Genomic DNA, 16,820 nt, shown 5'->3' on the forward strand with positions numbered 1-16,820 from the left:
AACAGAATGCATTTCCAGTAATGTATGCACGAGGGCAACAGTAGGAGCAGGAAGCCTCCCCACCTTGGAAAGAATCCTTATCGACGTCTCCAATGTTGGCCACGGCCAGGCCAAACGCAGAGCTGCTGGGTCCCGTCAGGGTGATGTTGGGGCTGCTGTGGAACGTCCCCCCCAGGTTCATGTACACGTAGACGGCCCCACCCTTCTCCTCTTTCCGGTCGAAGTAGTAGGGTGCTCCGACAATCAAGTCCTGCCACCTAGCGACAGGAAGAGAGAGAGAGGTGTGATCGCAGCCCCTCTGCTGGGCAAACGAGACATTGCTTTTCGCCGGCTACTAGACTCACCCATCATTGTTGAGGTCAGCCAGAGCAATGGAACTGCCAAAATAGGAGCCCACTTGCTCCCCGAAGATAATCAGTTTCCCCTGAAGGGTCGTGCCGCTGTCCTCTGCCATCAGGAAGACGGCTCCCGTGTGGTTAAACCGAGGGGCCCCACTGACTAAGGTGGTCTCGTGTTTGCGCAGAACATCAGTACTTGCTTCGACCGTGTAGCCTATAGATACGAGGGGAAGTGCATGAGTTCCTTCTTATCCTGACCACCCCCTTCCCAAAAGCAAAATTCTCACTCACTGTCTTCTAGTCCTGTACCTTGGAAGTTGAACGGAATCCGTTCCGGAAGTCCGTTTGACTTCCAAAACGTTCAGAAACCAAAGTACGGCTTCTGATTGGCTGCAGGAAGCTGTGGTACCTCTAGTTACAAACTTAATTTGTTCCAGAGGTCTGTTCTTAACCTGAAACCGTTCTTAACCTGAGGTACCACTTTAGCTAATGGGGCCTCCCGCTGCCGCCGCCGCGCAATTTCTGTTCTCATCCTGAGGTAAAGTTCTTAACCCGAGGTACTACTTCCGGGTTAGCGGAGTCTGTAACCCGAAGTGTTTGTAACCCAAGGTGTTTGTAACCCAAGGTACCACTGTAGTTGAAACTCTTTCAATAAAATGTCGATATTTTGTTAATATTTTTATTTAGTCATTGAGTTATTCGAGACTAGTGCTGAGAGCACCGGTTCAAATTAGGCCCTGCGTTAAGAAATCTTAGCTAGGTTGGGGCGTGTGTGATCCTATCCCCATGTTTGTATGCGAGTGAGGAAAGAAAGGAGATGTAGGCAGGCAAAAAGGGCAGTGGAAAAACCATATCGGTTGCGGTTACCCAAATAGCTGTAGCTGTATTTCTGATCTGGATACGAGTAATCTTGCTGGTCCCAGTCCCGGTCCTCTCGACGGATCATGTAATCGGTTCCTATGCCAGAAAGAGGAAAGTTACGACATTTTAACTCAATGCAGACAAAGAGACCTACCGCTCCCTTCTGTCCGGTGTCTTGCCCATCTATCGCGCCACTTGCTTTTCCAGAGAGAGAGAGATTCTGGGTTTGAAGCCTGCCTGGAAGCTATTCCCTGTGCTTCAGAACCCAGACGTGTGTGCGGAGGTTCAGGGCCTCTAAGCACAGGAGAAAAGGAAAGCACATGTCCTTCCCCCCAACCGGGCTCTGCGCGGCCGCTTTTATTTCATCATTTATTTTACCAGGTAAGGCTGCACTCCTGACCGCGTCCACCCACAAGTAAATCCCACTGAATTTAATGGGGCTTATTTAACACCGGTCATTGACCGCAAGGAAGAGATGCGATTGGACGGGGCTTATTTAGGGATGGGCGATTCTGTCTGTTTCAGTTTGTCTGCTTCTCTCTCTCTTTTTAAAAATCTCTAGTTCAGAGTTTCCCAAACCTGGGTCTCCAGCCATTTTTATTTTATTTTTTGGACTACAACTCCCATCGCCCCTAGCTAGCAGGACCAGTGGTCAGGGATGATGGGAACTGTAGTTCAAAAAACAGTCTAGTTCAGTGTTCGCCAACTGGGGTCAAAATGGCCCCCAGCCCCCCCCCCAGTATATTCCTTGGAGGTTTCTAAGCAGAGGTTGGATGGCCATCTGTCATGGGTGCTTTAGCTGAGTTTTCTATGTTACAGGGGGTTGCGCTAGATACCCTTTGAGTCCCTTCCAGCTCCATGATTCTATCTTTTTTCTGCTTCAACAATATTTCGTTATGTTCCTATCATTATGTTATGCAATTGTATTTTGTATAAATTATAAAAAATTATAAATAAAACATGTTCTATTTACGAACAAACCATTTAAATGGCTACCATTCTACCGGTACAAGGATTCTTGTTGGGAGGGCAGGCTTTTGTTGGGGGGGGGCAGAACCTCAGATTTTGTTGGGGGGGGCAGAACCTCAGATTGGTATTGTTTGTATTGATTTTTACTTATTTGGGGGGCAGCTGCCCCCCTTGGCCATGCCCATGGGGGGGGGCTACAGGAAGAAAACAAGGTCGGAAGGGGACCACAGTCAGAAAAATGTTCTGCATCAGATTAGAATTTATATATTTTAAAAAGTCATTATGAAAATTTTCTCTTTATAGGTACACATTTTCTTATGCAATCTTACCTAATACAGACGTTCTCGCAAAGCATTTTCCCCTAATATATTATCTTCACTGGATGTTTTCTCCTCGAAAAATAATCAAATTAAGACAGAGAGGAAGTTTATATCTTTATATAACCGTGCCTCGGCTCCCAAACGCCTTGGGAGTCAGACGTTCCAGCTCCCAAACGATCGAAACCCGGAAGTGAGTGTTCCGGTTTTCGAACGGAAGCTGAACGTCTGACGGGGCTTCCGATTGGCTGCAGGGGCTTCCGGCAGCCAATCGGAAGCCACGCTTTGGAAGTCGAAAATTTCGGAAGTCGAACGGGCTCCCGGAATGAATTCTGTTTCGGCTTCCGAGGTACGGCTGCATACGGCCTGTGAATTAATGTGCTTTTGGCAATTTCCCACCCGCTTGGTTTCATCTCTGGCTGAATTAACCCAATAAGCCACACATTTGCATGGCGACACAGGAAGGAGAGGCTTAGGAAGTGTCACAAACCTTGCCAGTTGAAAGCACCGGGGGCTCCGAAATAAATGCTGTTGGCGGTGAAGCCGCCGCTGATGCCCATCTGGCACATGCCCGTCATGTCTGAGTCGCTGTGGGTGTTGCACATCTCATTGTGGAAATGCTGCCACTCGTCTTGCTCCTGAAGCTGCAAGTTGTTTCCGTGGACGTAGCATTTCCCAACCATGCGCCTCTGGTCTTCGTTGCCAGCCCACAAGACTCGGGTGTACCGGTGGGCACAAGCCTAGCAAAGCCAAGCAGACAAGACTTTAGTCTGCGCCGAAACGGGGGTGGGGGGGTGAGGCTCTGCCCTTTCCTTGAAGGCACACTTTCTGCCTTTCTAAGTCCATAACATAGCTGTCAGGGTTGTTGCGCCTACTCTTGAGTAACGGCCCTCCACATGCTTGTCTTTCAGAAGTTTTTATTACTGCACATTATTTACAGTGAAGTGAGCTGCTGGTTTCATGTCTCATCAGTCCGAATCAGAATCCGGCACTGCCCCCTTTCGTGATCTGGACCAACATAAGAGTCGCGGGACTGCGAACCTCCTCCCCTTTCTCCTCCTCCTTAATTCCGGCGTCGGGGGGGAAAGGTCTGCGTCCCGTCTGAGTCCCATCCTCTCTTTCCTCCTCCCTCTCTTCCTGCATGAGGAGCAGTGGCTCTTGGATGTTGCCAGAGCTCTGGCACTCCCTCTCCGTCTCCTGACCTTCCCCTTCCGACCCTTCGCTTTCATTACTGCTGGGAGATGGGCTGCTCCTGATGAGGGGGGGGCTGTTCCCCATAAGCCCTCCCCCTTACAATAGCCTTCAACATTCTCCTGATGACAATTGGGACGTGTTTGTGTGGGTGCCGTGCGAATCAGCTGGCTCACGCAAGATCACAGCACTGCTGCAAGCTCTAGCTCATCCCCAGGACATTCTGGGATCAAATCAGAAGCCCAGATGGCTTCTGTAATTCCGGAAATGTCCCAGGGTATGCCATACCCATGATTCCAGGTACTTTGGGGATATGTATGCGCGGTCCGTACATACTCAGCTTTAGCACTGAAAGCCTTTCCGTAGCCTAAGGTTCCCTAAGGTTCCCAAACATTTTCGGCTCAGCGTCCCCTTAGTTCCCTAAATTAATTCCCAGTGGCCCCTACCCTATAAAGAGCATCATTCAGAACAGCGGTTTACACGACTCACTAAAGAAGATAACGACACAACAAAATTCAAAGCACGAGCGATTACTGTATTTTTTCATCTATAAGATACCCCCTATTTTGGGGGACTCAGATTTAAGAAAATGGGCAGGAGAGATTATCCGTGTATAAGACGCCCCCTAAATTTTGACAATTTTTTTAAGGGGGTAAAACTAGTATTGTACACGGAAAAATATGGCAATTGCACATTTATTCAGAATTCAATTAAAACTATTTAGTTGTCAGGGGCTGGGCTGAGGAGGAATGGTGGGAACTGCCCTCCCCCCTTCCTGCACCTTCCTGAGAAGAGGAGGACAGTATAGATTTAGAGCAGTGGTTTGCAGAAGGGCATAGTTCAGAGGCTGCAGAGAGGAGGAGCTTGGAAAAATTGGAAGAGGAACAGCAGGAAGAAGAAAAGGCACCAGGGGAGAGACAGCTGACAGACTCAATGTCCTTGGAGAGTATTCCTGACCCCACTTCTCCCAGGACCAGCAGGGCATTGAGGGCATTAGAAGAGAAAGCTCAGAGGCAGAAAACACAGATCAACCAACGCAAGGGTGACACAGATTAGCTGAGATGGAGGGGGTGGGACTTTACTTGGAGCAACAGCATTATCTAAGAGAGACTGCATTCCTTCATCTCTCTCTGTGAATACTGAATAAACCACTTGGTAAGAACTCCTCTTGTTGTAGTAGTTGTTGTTGCTTCTTGGCATCCCGCCGTGGGAAGGGATAGGATTTCCTGAAGCCTTGGCATTAGTTTAATTAATTCAACAAATGAATGAACTTGATTCAGTGATACCAGCTTTTCAAAGCCTGATAGTAATTCGCAGCTCCAGAGCCTACTACCTTCCAAGGGAGTCCGACCATCGAATGGCTCTGGCCAGCACTTCCAACTCCCATCCTGAGCTGGCTGTGATTATTCAGTAGCGAGGGATACGCACTCTGCGCATGCTTACAGGTTCTCTCTTCTCTCATTGTACGTTACCAGGCTGACCACTGGTATTACAAACAGGCTAATTCTGACTGAACCCTGTGCTCAAATTAAGCTCTTAGCTAGATACTTTCTAATTCCATGATGCTGTCAAGAGCGCTCTGTACATGCTCAGAGAAACTTTCAAACTTCCTTGCATTGAGTACTCTGGACTTGTGATTGGCAAGGAAAACAAATTCCTGGCCTAACCCAGGATAAAATTAGCTGCAATGGAGACAGTGGATGACAAAACTAGTAACGTATCCAATAAGCCAGGGAAGGGAATGGAACAGAAGCAGCAAGCTTCTCAAGAAACTTAAACCCACCTGAAAAGGAATCACCACTGGCATTTTCTTATAAAGCAAAAATGAACTGGCATCTGCATTCTGATCTCCAAGGTGCCTGGCCGTCTGGCTGCCACTGCCCAAAGCTATTTCTTGAATTTCAGCAAATGCCAGTGGAGACTGGTGGGGGTTTTATGTTTGTTTTTAAACCATTTAAAGGTGCTGATGTGGCAGAGGATCAAAATAGCTACCGGGAGAGATTCAAGGATGCGAAGGGCTTTGGGGTAGAAGTCGGGAGGATGTTATCTAAGATGTACCAGGAAACCGAGGGCCAGTTTGTAGCAGGTTTTTGAAGGTCTTATGGACGTGCATAGCGGCAGCTTTTTCCTGCTTGCAATATTTGGGAAGGAGCAGGAAAGAAAAGTGGGATTCTTAGTAGGTCCAACCCACTGGTTCCCAAACTCCCCCACTCAGACCACTTGAAAATTACAGAGGGTCTTGGTGGACCACTTATTGATTTCCCCACCTCTTGTGGAATTTGAGTTGCTGTATTATTTTTAGTTGCGTTATAGTTGCATCTTTTATTTCATGTATACTGTGCAGCATTGTATATACAGTGGAACCTCGGTTTATGAACACCTCGGTTTACGAATTTTCGGTTTACGAACGCAGCGGATCCATCTGGAACGGATTAATTCACTTTCCATAGGGAAAGTTCGCTTCAGTTTATGAACGCTTCAGTTTATGAACAGACTTCCGGAACCAATTACACCCATGCTTCGGGTTAAGTACGCTTCAGGTTGAGTACTCCGCAGACCCGTCTGGAACGGATTAATCCACTTTCCATTACTTTCAATGGGAAAGTTCGCTTCAGTTTATGAACGCTTCAGTTTAAGTACTCCTCGGACCGTCTGGAACAGATTAATCCACTTTCCATTACTTTCAACGGGAAAGTTCGCTTCAGTTTATGAACAGACTTCTGGAACCAATTGTGTTCATAAACCGAGGTACCACTGTATGTTGTATACCGCAATACAATGAAATACAATGCAATATTTTTTAATGCAATTTAAAATCAATATGAAGAATATTCCATGCAGTAGATGTGCCATCTCCTGTCCTCAACCACAACCACATGTGCAGACATGTCATGGCCCTCTGTCATGGATGCTTTAGCCTATGATTCTATCATAGGAGCCAACTCTGAAAACAGTGTTGAATCCACCCTTAGAGCTATAATGCCCATGACAACCAATGCAATGGAGCAAATATGGGCGAAAAATGAATGCCAGTAGGGGTCATTCTTCATTTTAACAGGGGAGAGAAAAGGAACTGGATTTGGCGGGGCATTTTTGGGTGACAGCCTCAGGCCAAGTGTAACATGCAGTTTTGCCATAAGCTTCTGACCCACCTTGGACTGGGCATGCCACCCTAACAGTATTTTAACAGATGAATGGCATTTTGCACATCACCTAGGAAGACAGGCAAACTAATACCAGTGTACTGGAAGAAGCAAAGGTCACCAGTGTCAAAGCAATGGTTCTTCAACACCAACTTCGTTGGATTGGTCATGTTATGCGAATGCCTGGTTATCGTCTTCCAAAGCAACTACTCTATGCCGAACTTAAAAACGGAAAGTGTAATGCTGGTGGTCAACAAAAGAGGTTTAAAGACCGTCTCAAGGCAAACTTTAAAAAACGTAGTATAAACACCAACAACTGAGAAACACTGGCCTGCAAGCGCTCCAGTTAGAGAACAGCCTTTACCAAAGGTCTCATGGGTTTTGAAGATGCTCAAACTCAGGACAAAAGGGAGAAATGTTGTAAGAGGAAGGCACGCTTGGCAAGCCCTCACCATGATCAACTCCCGCCCAGAAACTTATGTCCCCACTGTGGAAGGACGTGTGGATCCAGAATTGGCCTCCACAGTCACTTACAGACTCACTGTTAAAACTGTGTTTATGGAAGACAATCTTACTTGGCTATGAGTGATAGAAGAAGAAGAAGAAGAAGAAGAAGAAGAAGAAGAAGAAGAAGAAGAAGAAGAAGAAGAAGAAGAAGAAGAAGAAGAAGAAGAAGAAGAAGATCAACAACATCCAGGCAGCACCGGGTTCCCCATCCCTGCCATGGAAATGCTCCATGCCCCATAAATACAAACTACTCACCATCACTCTCCCAGAAGACGCTCTCTGGCTTGCTATCGTCACCCCCAACCACATGTCTTCAACAATATTATTCTGGGGGTCGCCTGCGGGGAGAACAGAGGGGCAAAAGGAAGAGGGAGAAATGCTGTTAGGACATGATCCACCTTCCCACCATGTTCCAAACACCCCTGCCATGCAACCCTATGCATGCCTACTCAGAAGTAAGTCCCGTTGAGTGGAATAGAACTTCCTCCCCCATAAATGTGCAAAGGATTGTTGCCTGGTCCTTTAAGGCACAGGTGGGGAATCTGTGGCCACCCAGGTGATGCAGGGATTCCAACCTCCCTAGCCAACATGGAAACTGTGGTTCAACACCTGAAGGGCTACAAGTTATTTAGACCTAGGCTACACACACACACAAACACACACAACGATGCAGTTTTCATAGCTGCAGAAAGACAGATACTATTGTATAGTTTAATTATGGATTAATTTAATAGTTATAAACCCCTTGGAAGTTGTTCTGGAATATAAGCAGTATATAAGAGGAGAGAAGGAAGGAAGGAAGATAAAAATCACATAAGAATGGATCTTGTTTGAAACCAGTAATCAAAGCTGAAGGTGCTGCAGAGCAAAATCCTGATAATTGATAAGCAACTTCAAGCAAGTTTCATTCGAAAACCCAACAGGAACCAACAGAGGAATAGTTACAGGTAGGTAGCCGTGTTGGTCTGAGTCGAAACAAAATAAAAAAATTCCTTCAGTAGCACCTTAAAGACCAACTAAGTTTTTATTTTGGTATGAGCTTTCGTGTGCATGCACACTTCATTAGCAAGCTTAAAACCATGGAGCCACCTGGAATGAACAAAGACATAGGATTCTTATGGAATGAACAAAGACATAGGATTCTCCCCCCCCCCCGCAAGACAAATTGCAGTCATTAACAGTCGTTAACAGTCATCAACAGGTTTACCAGGTATCTGAAGAAGTGTGCATGCACACGAAAGCTCATACCAAAATAAAAACTTAGTTGGTCTTTAAGGTGCTACTGAAGGAATTTTATTTTTATTTTGTTTCAACAGAGGAATAATCAGGGCTTGCTGTTTATTGCTTCATTTGTAATAATAATAATAATAATAATAATAATAATAATAATAATATGTTCTGCTGTTTGCTTTCCATTTACCCCCACAACTTCCCTGTGAGGTACCTGAGATGCTTGCTATAAATGGGGAACAGAAGCCTTCCATATGTGGAAAGGCTAAAGCATTTGGGGCTATTTTGTGTAAGAAAAGAAAAAGACTGCAGCTGAAAAATATCTCCATCATCTTCTTCATTTTATCAGATTTATTACTCGTATTTCACCCTAAAATCCCAGTATAGGTTACAATGCCACTATTAATGCAATTTAAAACCAAATAAAAACAGCTGTAAATACAAAAAACAACAATAATACATTAATTAACCATTTCCACAAAAGAAAATTATTTCACCAAAAAATAGTTTTCAGCTGTCAAAGGCCAGGGCAAAGCGATAAAAGGTGGATAATGATGATGTCAGGTGCACCTCTGCAAGGAGAGAGCCCCCCCCCCGTTGGGGGGCTGCCACAGAGAAAAGCCTGTCCTGCACTTTACATTTTGAGAGTTGCATCCCTCCAAACACTATCTAATACGATACAAATTGGCTTCGATTTACCCTTTTGCCTACTACACCAGCCAGAAGCAGTTCCCCACTCATGCTGCAGAGCACCTGAGAGGGATACAGTGGTGCCTCGCAAGACAAATTTAATTCGTTCCGCGAGTCAATTCGTTTTGCGAAAAATTCATTTTGCGAATCGCGGTTTCCCATAGGAATGCATTGAAATTTCTGTTTTTGCCCATTGGAACGCATCAATTAAATTTCAATGCATTCCTATGGGAAACCGCGATTCGAAAAATGAATTTTTCGCAAAACGAATTCGTCTTGCGAGTCACCATCAGATCGCAAGATGCATCCGCCTTGCGAAAAATTCGTCTTGCGGGGCATTCGTCTTGCGAGGTACCACTGTATATATATCCAGTTTGTAACGTCCATCTTCGAACCGAGTCTACAAGCTGATCTCATGGCTACAACATCCAGTCTAATTTCTGTACTTTCTCTGTCCTCTTTTTTTTAAAAAAAAAAACTGATGGAGAATCAAAAGCTTGCCACAGTTCTGCAACAATTGGGTCGGTCCTTCTCCTAATGAAGGCACTCCACAATTATAGACAGAAGGGTTTGTGCTGAAACATCTCACTCTGCAATCTAACAGATCTCTAGCCCAGCCTCTCCGCCCTTCGTGAAACTTTGCGACCCGCCCTAGCGGGGGCCCTCCTTTGCACATGCCCACGTACTTTTCACCTTGATGTCCACCCTCTCACAGTCATCAGTGGCCGCTGTCAGAGGGCAAGCATACATGGCGCCCATTCGCGTGGCGTTCTCCATCCCTGTAGCCGCGTCTCGAGGAGCTCCAGCAAGCAGCCTGAAGAGAGGGAGAAGAAATAAGAACAATGTTGAATGAGAGGCGGTGGAAGGGGAGCACTTCCTCACAATGAGAAACCACGTCTGCAATGTAATTTGGAAGAGATGGTATGCTTTTCACGGGGGAAAATACTTGTGTGGCGATGTCCCTCGCTCCCCAGGAAATAAGACACAAGACACAGTGAAATGAATTTAAGTGGGCGAAAAGGCCACAACTTTATTGGTTACGGATGTTGAGCGGTATTGGCTTAGGCATTGGAACCTAACCGGCTATATCCGACTGTAACCCGTGTGTTACAGTCTGGGAGAAATTAAGCACCAGAAAGGAGCCCAATGATGTACATCTACTGAGACACCTCCTGTGGCCACCATTGGGGGGTGCCATAAGGCCCTGACCTCCGCGGGCTCAGGACAAAGCTACCGCCCCCGGAACCTCTTTAACGGGATTAAATCTCCAATTTCTGGGCAGACGATGACGTAATCTGCCCCCTTCTTCTTTTATGCAAATTTCCAATGCCTAACCGCCAAACCAAGTTGTGACGAATTGCTATGAGGTAGGTGAAAAAACCAGTTTGGCTAGCCCAAGTGGAAAAAGACCTACCAGCCCCCCCGGCCAACCGAGGCAACCAACTGAAGTCCATAGCAGCGTCGGCCTAGCCTGCCTAGCCTAAAGGGCGGGTGGGTGGGTGATCCAAAAGGGGGCTGAGAGCCGAGACGAGAAACACCGAGTTCCCGCCTCTGGCTCGTTTAAAAGAGAGGAAACTCCCTTCTCGCGAGGGGGCTGAGCGCTCAGCCCCCATCGCGGGAGTTCGCTCAGGCCACGCCCACAACACCACCTCCGAGAGATGTGGAAGTGGCTTTCACAGAATTGTAGAGTTGGAAGGGTAAAGTTAAGGTCAAGGACCCCTGGACAGGTTGCAGTGCTCATCTTGCTTTCAGGCCGAGGGAGCCTGTTTCTCCACAGACAGCTTTCCGGGTCATGTGGCCAGCATGACTAAACCGCTTCTGGTGCAATGGGACACCGTGACGGAAACCAGATCACACGCCGTTTACCTTCCTGCCGCAGCGGTGTCTATTTATCTACTTGCACTGGCGTGCTTTTGAACTGCTAGGTTGGCAGGAGCTGGGACAGAGCAACGGGAGCTCACTCCGTTGCGGGGATTCGAACCGCCGACCTTTGTGGGTCAACTAGTCCAACCCCCTGCAACACAGGGATTGCAGCTAAAGCATCCCTGTTGCATGGCCGTTCAGCCTCTGCTTTAAAAAACCTGCAAGGAAAGGCAGTCCATGATGCAGAAGTTTGCCTTTTTCCAGAGCGCTGTGGCCAAACTAGGGAGAGTCATAAAATAGCTTCTCCAGACACCTGGTCACCGGGGCTTAGTTTGGGCAACTACTTATCCCAACAAACTCTTGGTGTGTTTTCTTTAATGCTAGGTTTATTTGACCTCAATTCACGTTTTGTGAGAGAGACGAAAGTGCTTTTGGGCACGTGCAGGGTGCCTTTCCCTCATTGCTGATCCATGACTGGTGTTTCCAGGAAAGTGCACCCGGCTCAGAAAGCGGAACTTCCGAGCAAGTTGAAACTCAGCACCTCTTACTTTGGAAATTAAATACCACTTCACACCGGCAACTTGACCTCCAAACTGCCTCCTTTTGGAGCAGCGCGCTTTGCCTGCCCCTTCTTTCCTCCCTGCATTTGTTTTTAAAAAGAACATTTTAATCCCTCCTGATCTTTGGTAAAGCTCCAGGTGGTTCGTAACGGAAGTAAAAAAAATTAACCCTTAATGCAAAATGAAAAACACATCAGCTCTAAAAGCAACCCACATTCCCAGTCAGGCAAAAAACATTCACGGACGGTGAGAAGCAGGAATGGAAATAGAAGTAACTGAGGGGAGGCTGTTGGGGAGAGTCCTGAGGTGCCAGAGGGAGACGTCTTGGAGGGCTGTATTTGGCCCATGGGACGGAGGTTGCCCACCCCAATCTTTTTATATATATATAAAAAGCATGTTATTGAATTTTCCAAGTAAACACATTTAAAACAATAAACAAAACAAACAAACATTCAAAAACAAATAACACACACAGCTATCTTTTTAACAATTCTTCTCAAACTTCTCCTTCTCATTGCTCTGCCGAGCTTGACTTCCCTCCCTCCCCTCATTTGGTTTTCTATTCAGCTCTTATCTCGCAGTTCCTTTATTCCATCCATTTAAAATCAATTCATAGGATTTATTTCAGTCCTGCAAGTGTCTTTAAACTTCTACAGTTCTTTTCCATATAGTCCACAAATTTACTCCAGTCTTTTTCCCCCTGGTTCCGGATCCTGCTAGTCAGTCTCACTAGTTCCGCATAGTCTATCATTTTTGTCTGCCACTCTTCAATCGTCGGTAAATCCTGAGTTTTCCATTTTTGGGCTAATAAAGTCTTAGGCGCAGTTGTCGCATACAAAAATATTATATGGTCCTCCTTTGCAATCTCTTGTCCAATAATTCCTAATAAAAATGCCTCTGGTTTTTTGGGGAAAGTATACTTAAGGATCTTTTTCATCCCACCCCAATCTTTTAACTCATATAGACATGAAACTACAGCGGCATCAGCTAGCCTGTCGAAGTAGCTAGTCCTCTGTGAGGAGAGGTTCTTCCATTCCAGCAAAATATGACTTCTATCCTGGCACAGAGGCAGCTGGGATATGCGTTCCACCGCACTCTAAAAACACAGCTGTATTTTTTCAATGTTGTGGGCAAGGCGCTTCTCGCGCTAGACAGGGGAAAGAAAGCAGCAGCAACAACAGCAAAAAGCACCAAGGGAACATTTCACAGTGGCAGGCAGCAGGGTGGGTGGGAGGGAAACATTAAGCACAAAAGCCATGGATTAATGGAATGTATGTGCATGAACTTGAGAGGGTATGAACTGGTGCATGAGGGCGCACAGGTAAAAGACAGTTTGGATGTAGAATCAGCATTTTAGTGTGCTACGTATGGGCCAAAAATATGTGCTGGTATTTGGGGCTCTGCCTTGTACAGTGGTACCTCGGTTTTCAAATGTCTCTGTTGACAAACATTTCAGTTTTTAAACACTGAAAACCCAGAAGTAAATGCTTCCATTTTTGAACATGCCTCGGAAGTCGAACGGCTTCCGCTGAGGTATCACTGTATTTTTCTCATTTTTTCCCCCTAGTAGATTTGCACCTCGGTTTTTGAACATTTCAAAACTCGAACGGTCTTCTGGAACGGATTACGTTCGAAAACCGAGGTTCCACTCTACCAGGGCCGTCTTAAGTATATCTGGCGCCCTGGCGCCGTGGTGTGACTGATCCCTCCGGCGCCCCCGGCCCCATTTCCCAGCGCGGCGGGCGGGCACAGCTGCGCGGCGCTGCCCTGGCGGCCCTGCGCCACCCAGCCTGGCCATAGGGCCGGCCCTGCACTCTACTGTTTCTTGAGCAAGTTACTAGTCCTTACCAAACTCCCATTGCACCCACTTCATGGCCAGCCACTGGGGTTCTGGTTCCCCTCATTTTCTCATTTTCTCAACCTTAAGTTCAGTCTTCCACATTTCTTAATGAGTTTGCAATTTGTTTTTTAAGTCCTCGTGAAAATTCACTAGCATTTTTCTAGTGCAGGTTTCTCCTGATGGACCCATTTCTGCAAAGCAACTGTCCTTCATACAATGGATCTTTGCCTGCTGTTTCCACTAACACGTACGTCAATACAACTTTCACCCTAGTATATGCAATTGTGTACACACTCGGTTGGAGAAGCGCAAAATTTGGGGAAGTGCACATTTTGGAGGACAACCTGAATTTTCATTCTTGTATTGTTTCTCAAAGGGCAAACTGGAATGAATCGGTTTTCTACCCCTTCCCTGCCAGCTGCATGCCTCATTTCACATTTACAAATGGGCCCCAAATGGTTGGGGCTCCCTGCAGAGGGAGATTTAATGGAGTGCAGCCAAGCTGCCCACACTGGGTGCCAAGCAGGAGACACTGCAGCAATCATGAACATCAGAAGGCGAGAGGTGGGAGATGCCAAATTTGGGCTCCCTGCTCTGTGGGGATCGGCTATGGGGTCCCAAAATTGCCTTATGCCTCCACGTTGGCTATTCTTGTATATGTCAGGCAACATTGCAACGGCCTCTTAATTCTCCAGTGCTTGCTTATCCACAGGGAACAAATTCCCAGATCTCCGGAATGTATCACTACTTGGGGACAGCAACAATATATAAGCAAGAAGTATTTATTCTCCCAGGGCATCGTTTAACTGTGGAGCTCAATGGCCTGGTTTGCATGCCAAACTGAGCAAAATGTATTGCCAGCTAAATACAGGTGAAACTCGGAAAATTAGAATATATTCGAAAAGTGCATTTATTTCAGTAATGCAACTTATTATTTTTTATTTTTCTTTTAATTTTTACAGATGCTTTCTTTTGGAAATTCCACAGTAATAAAACAAATAGTTACAATAATACAAAAATAAACATCGCTATTACATTTCATTAATTACATTCCATTTGTAATTGACCCGCCTAACGACAAATAATTACAATTACAACAAATAAAGGCTTGACATATCTTGCTTTGCATGTCATGTATTTATCTCATATATTGGTTCCACCTTTTAAGCTGCATTACTGAAATAAATGCACTTTTCGACGATATTCTAATTTTCCAAGTTTCACCTGTAGGTACAACTGGATGCTCCATTCTTAGGTACAGCTTCAGTACCTACTGCCAACCTGCACCTACAAGGAGAAAATAGGCATTCATAGAATCATAGAGTTGGAAGGGACCACCAGGGTCATCTAGTCCAACCCCCTGCAATGCAGGAATCTTTTGCTCAACGTGGGGCTTGAACCCACAACCCTGAGATCAAGAGTCTTTTGCTCTACCGACTGAGCTATACCTGACGGGCAGTGTAGAAAAGTTGCCAAATAGGTATTTCTGATGTCACCACCTCAAGAACCCGGAAAATACCATCACCACTGTTTTCAGTTTAGGGAACATCCCCTTATTTGGGATACGAACCAGCCTTTCCTTAGAAATTAGTAATTTGTGGACTTGCCCCTAAGGTCGTGTGGAGCTGATGGGGCAGAAGATGGGCGGAGATGTTTGTACAAATGGTCGCCTCTGCAGATTGAAAGAGTGTTTTGTGCTAGTCCTCACATGTGAGAGGTTAGAACTGAAGGGATAGGCTAGAAAGTGGAGGCAGAGAATATTGGGGAGCTGGAGCAAAGACAGAGGGGTGATGCTCTCACTGCGATGGGAAAGGAACCTGTTCGGTGTCCAACAGGGCTGAACGATATCTGGTTTTCAACATTGTTGTTGTTGTTGTTTAGTCGTGTCCGACTCTTTGTGACCCCATGGACCAGAGCACGCCAGGCACTCCTGTCTTCCACTGCCTCCCGCAGTTTGGTCAAACTCATGTTGGTGGCTTCGAGAACACTGTCCAACCATCTCATCCTCTGTCGTCCCCTTCTCCTTCTGCCCTCCATCTTTCCCAACATCAGGGTCCTTTCCAGGGAGTCTTCTCTTCTCATGATACTGTACATCACCAGCTAAACCAGTTATCACGATGCACGATATATCGCCAGGTCATAATCATGAAACCGAGATCATGATATGCACTCGAGCTGCACATATAAAAACAGGGTCGTGTAAAAGAGAGGACAAACCATAAGAAGGGCAGGGAAGCCACCGAGTCCATGCCCTTGGATTAATCCAGATCCCGGCTGGCATGGCTCTGGTGAGCTTTGCCAAGAGACCTCTTGACATAAGGATGCTGCCTCTGTGAATCATCGTGCCCTTTGTGCGCGAGAGATGTGATATGTGCGGGAAATATTTTGCCTCCCAGATAGAAGGTACATGAGTCATCAGATGAAGCATGCTTTTCAGCTTCCTGGAAGGACTCCACATCTAGCCAGCCTAGCCCCCCAACAATGAACGGGTAAGAAAAGGAAGCTGAGTAGTAGGCATCTCTCACCTGTCCTGACTCAATCCGTGAATCATTTGCAAGCGGCAACTTCACTCCTGCCAGCGCTTAGTAATCTGCTCTCTTATATCCTGACTGTGTGTGTGTAAGAGAGAGTGCCTGTAGGGGACAATTTTATCACACATCTGCCCAGTGATATCTCTTAGTACTAAAACTGCTGCTTTCTACAGCTGGGAGGGGAGCATAGGTACAGCCTTCTGAAGTGCATTTGGGTGTTTTTTTTTGGGGGGGGGGGTTGTACCTTGGATCCTGAATGCCTTGTGAGTTGAACTTTTTGGCTCCCAAACGCTGCAAACCCAGAAGTGAGTCTTCTGGTTTGCGAACGTTCTTTGGAACCCGAATGTCCGACACAGCTTCCGTGGCTTCCAATTGGCTGCAGGAGCTTCCTGCAGCCAATCAGAAGCTGCGCCTTGTTTTCCGAATGTTTTGGAAGTTGAACGGACATCCGGAACGCATTTCGTTCGACTTCCGAGGTACGACTGTAGTACATGTGGAAAGGATCCTGGGGTCTTAGTTAACCAGAATCTGAACACGAGTCAACAGTGTGATGCACCACCAGCAGCAGCATTTGGTCTCATACCAAATCAGACCCATTTCCCAACTAGGTCTGCCACTGACTCTCTTAGGCTGGGATAATTCTCAGCCCTGTCCGAAGACGCCAAAATTCAAACCCAGGACGTTCTGCAGTGCAGAGCATGTGCTCTGCTGCCACCAAGCTATGGGCTCCTCCCTCGAAGACGCCGTCACCAGACTGGGATCCTTTGATGTCAAAATGGA

General features: G+C 46.4%; 1 protein-coding gene across 2 annotated transcripts in view; it reads right to left on the bottom strand.

Moving 5' to 3' along the window:
- Positions 1-16,820, bottom strand: part of ITGA3 (integrin subunit alpha 3) — a 91,946-nt gene that overhangs the window by 34,270 nt on the left and 40,856 nt on the right. The window contains exons 2-7 of one of the 2 annotated variants that reach the window (XM_060281422.1): positions 9,933-10,060; positions 7,582-7,664; positions 2,976-3,225; positions 1,206-1,295; positions 345-552; positions 64-257 (exon numbers count right to left, since the gene is read on the bottom strand). In XM_060281422.1, coding sequence (XP_060137405.1) covers positions 64-257; positions 345-552; positions 1,206-1,295; positions 2,976-3,225; positions 7,582-7,664; positions 9,933-10,060 — 953 coding nt within the window. Of the gene's footprint in view, positions 1-63; positions 258-344; positions 553-1,205; positions 1,296-2,975; positions 3,226-7,581; positions 7,665-9,932; positions 10,061-16,820 lie in introns of those variants that run through there. The other variant, XM_060281423.1, reaches the window with a different exon arrangement.

The sequence above is a fragment of the Zootoca vivipara genome, chromosome 13, assembly GCF_963506605.1.
Source record: "Zootoca vivipara chromosome 13, rZooViv1.1, whole genome shotgun sequence".
Lineage (NCBI taxonomy): Eukaryota > Metazoa > Chordata > Lepidosauria > Squamata > Lacertidae > Zootoca > Zootoca vivipara.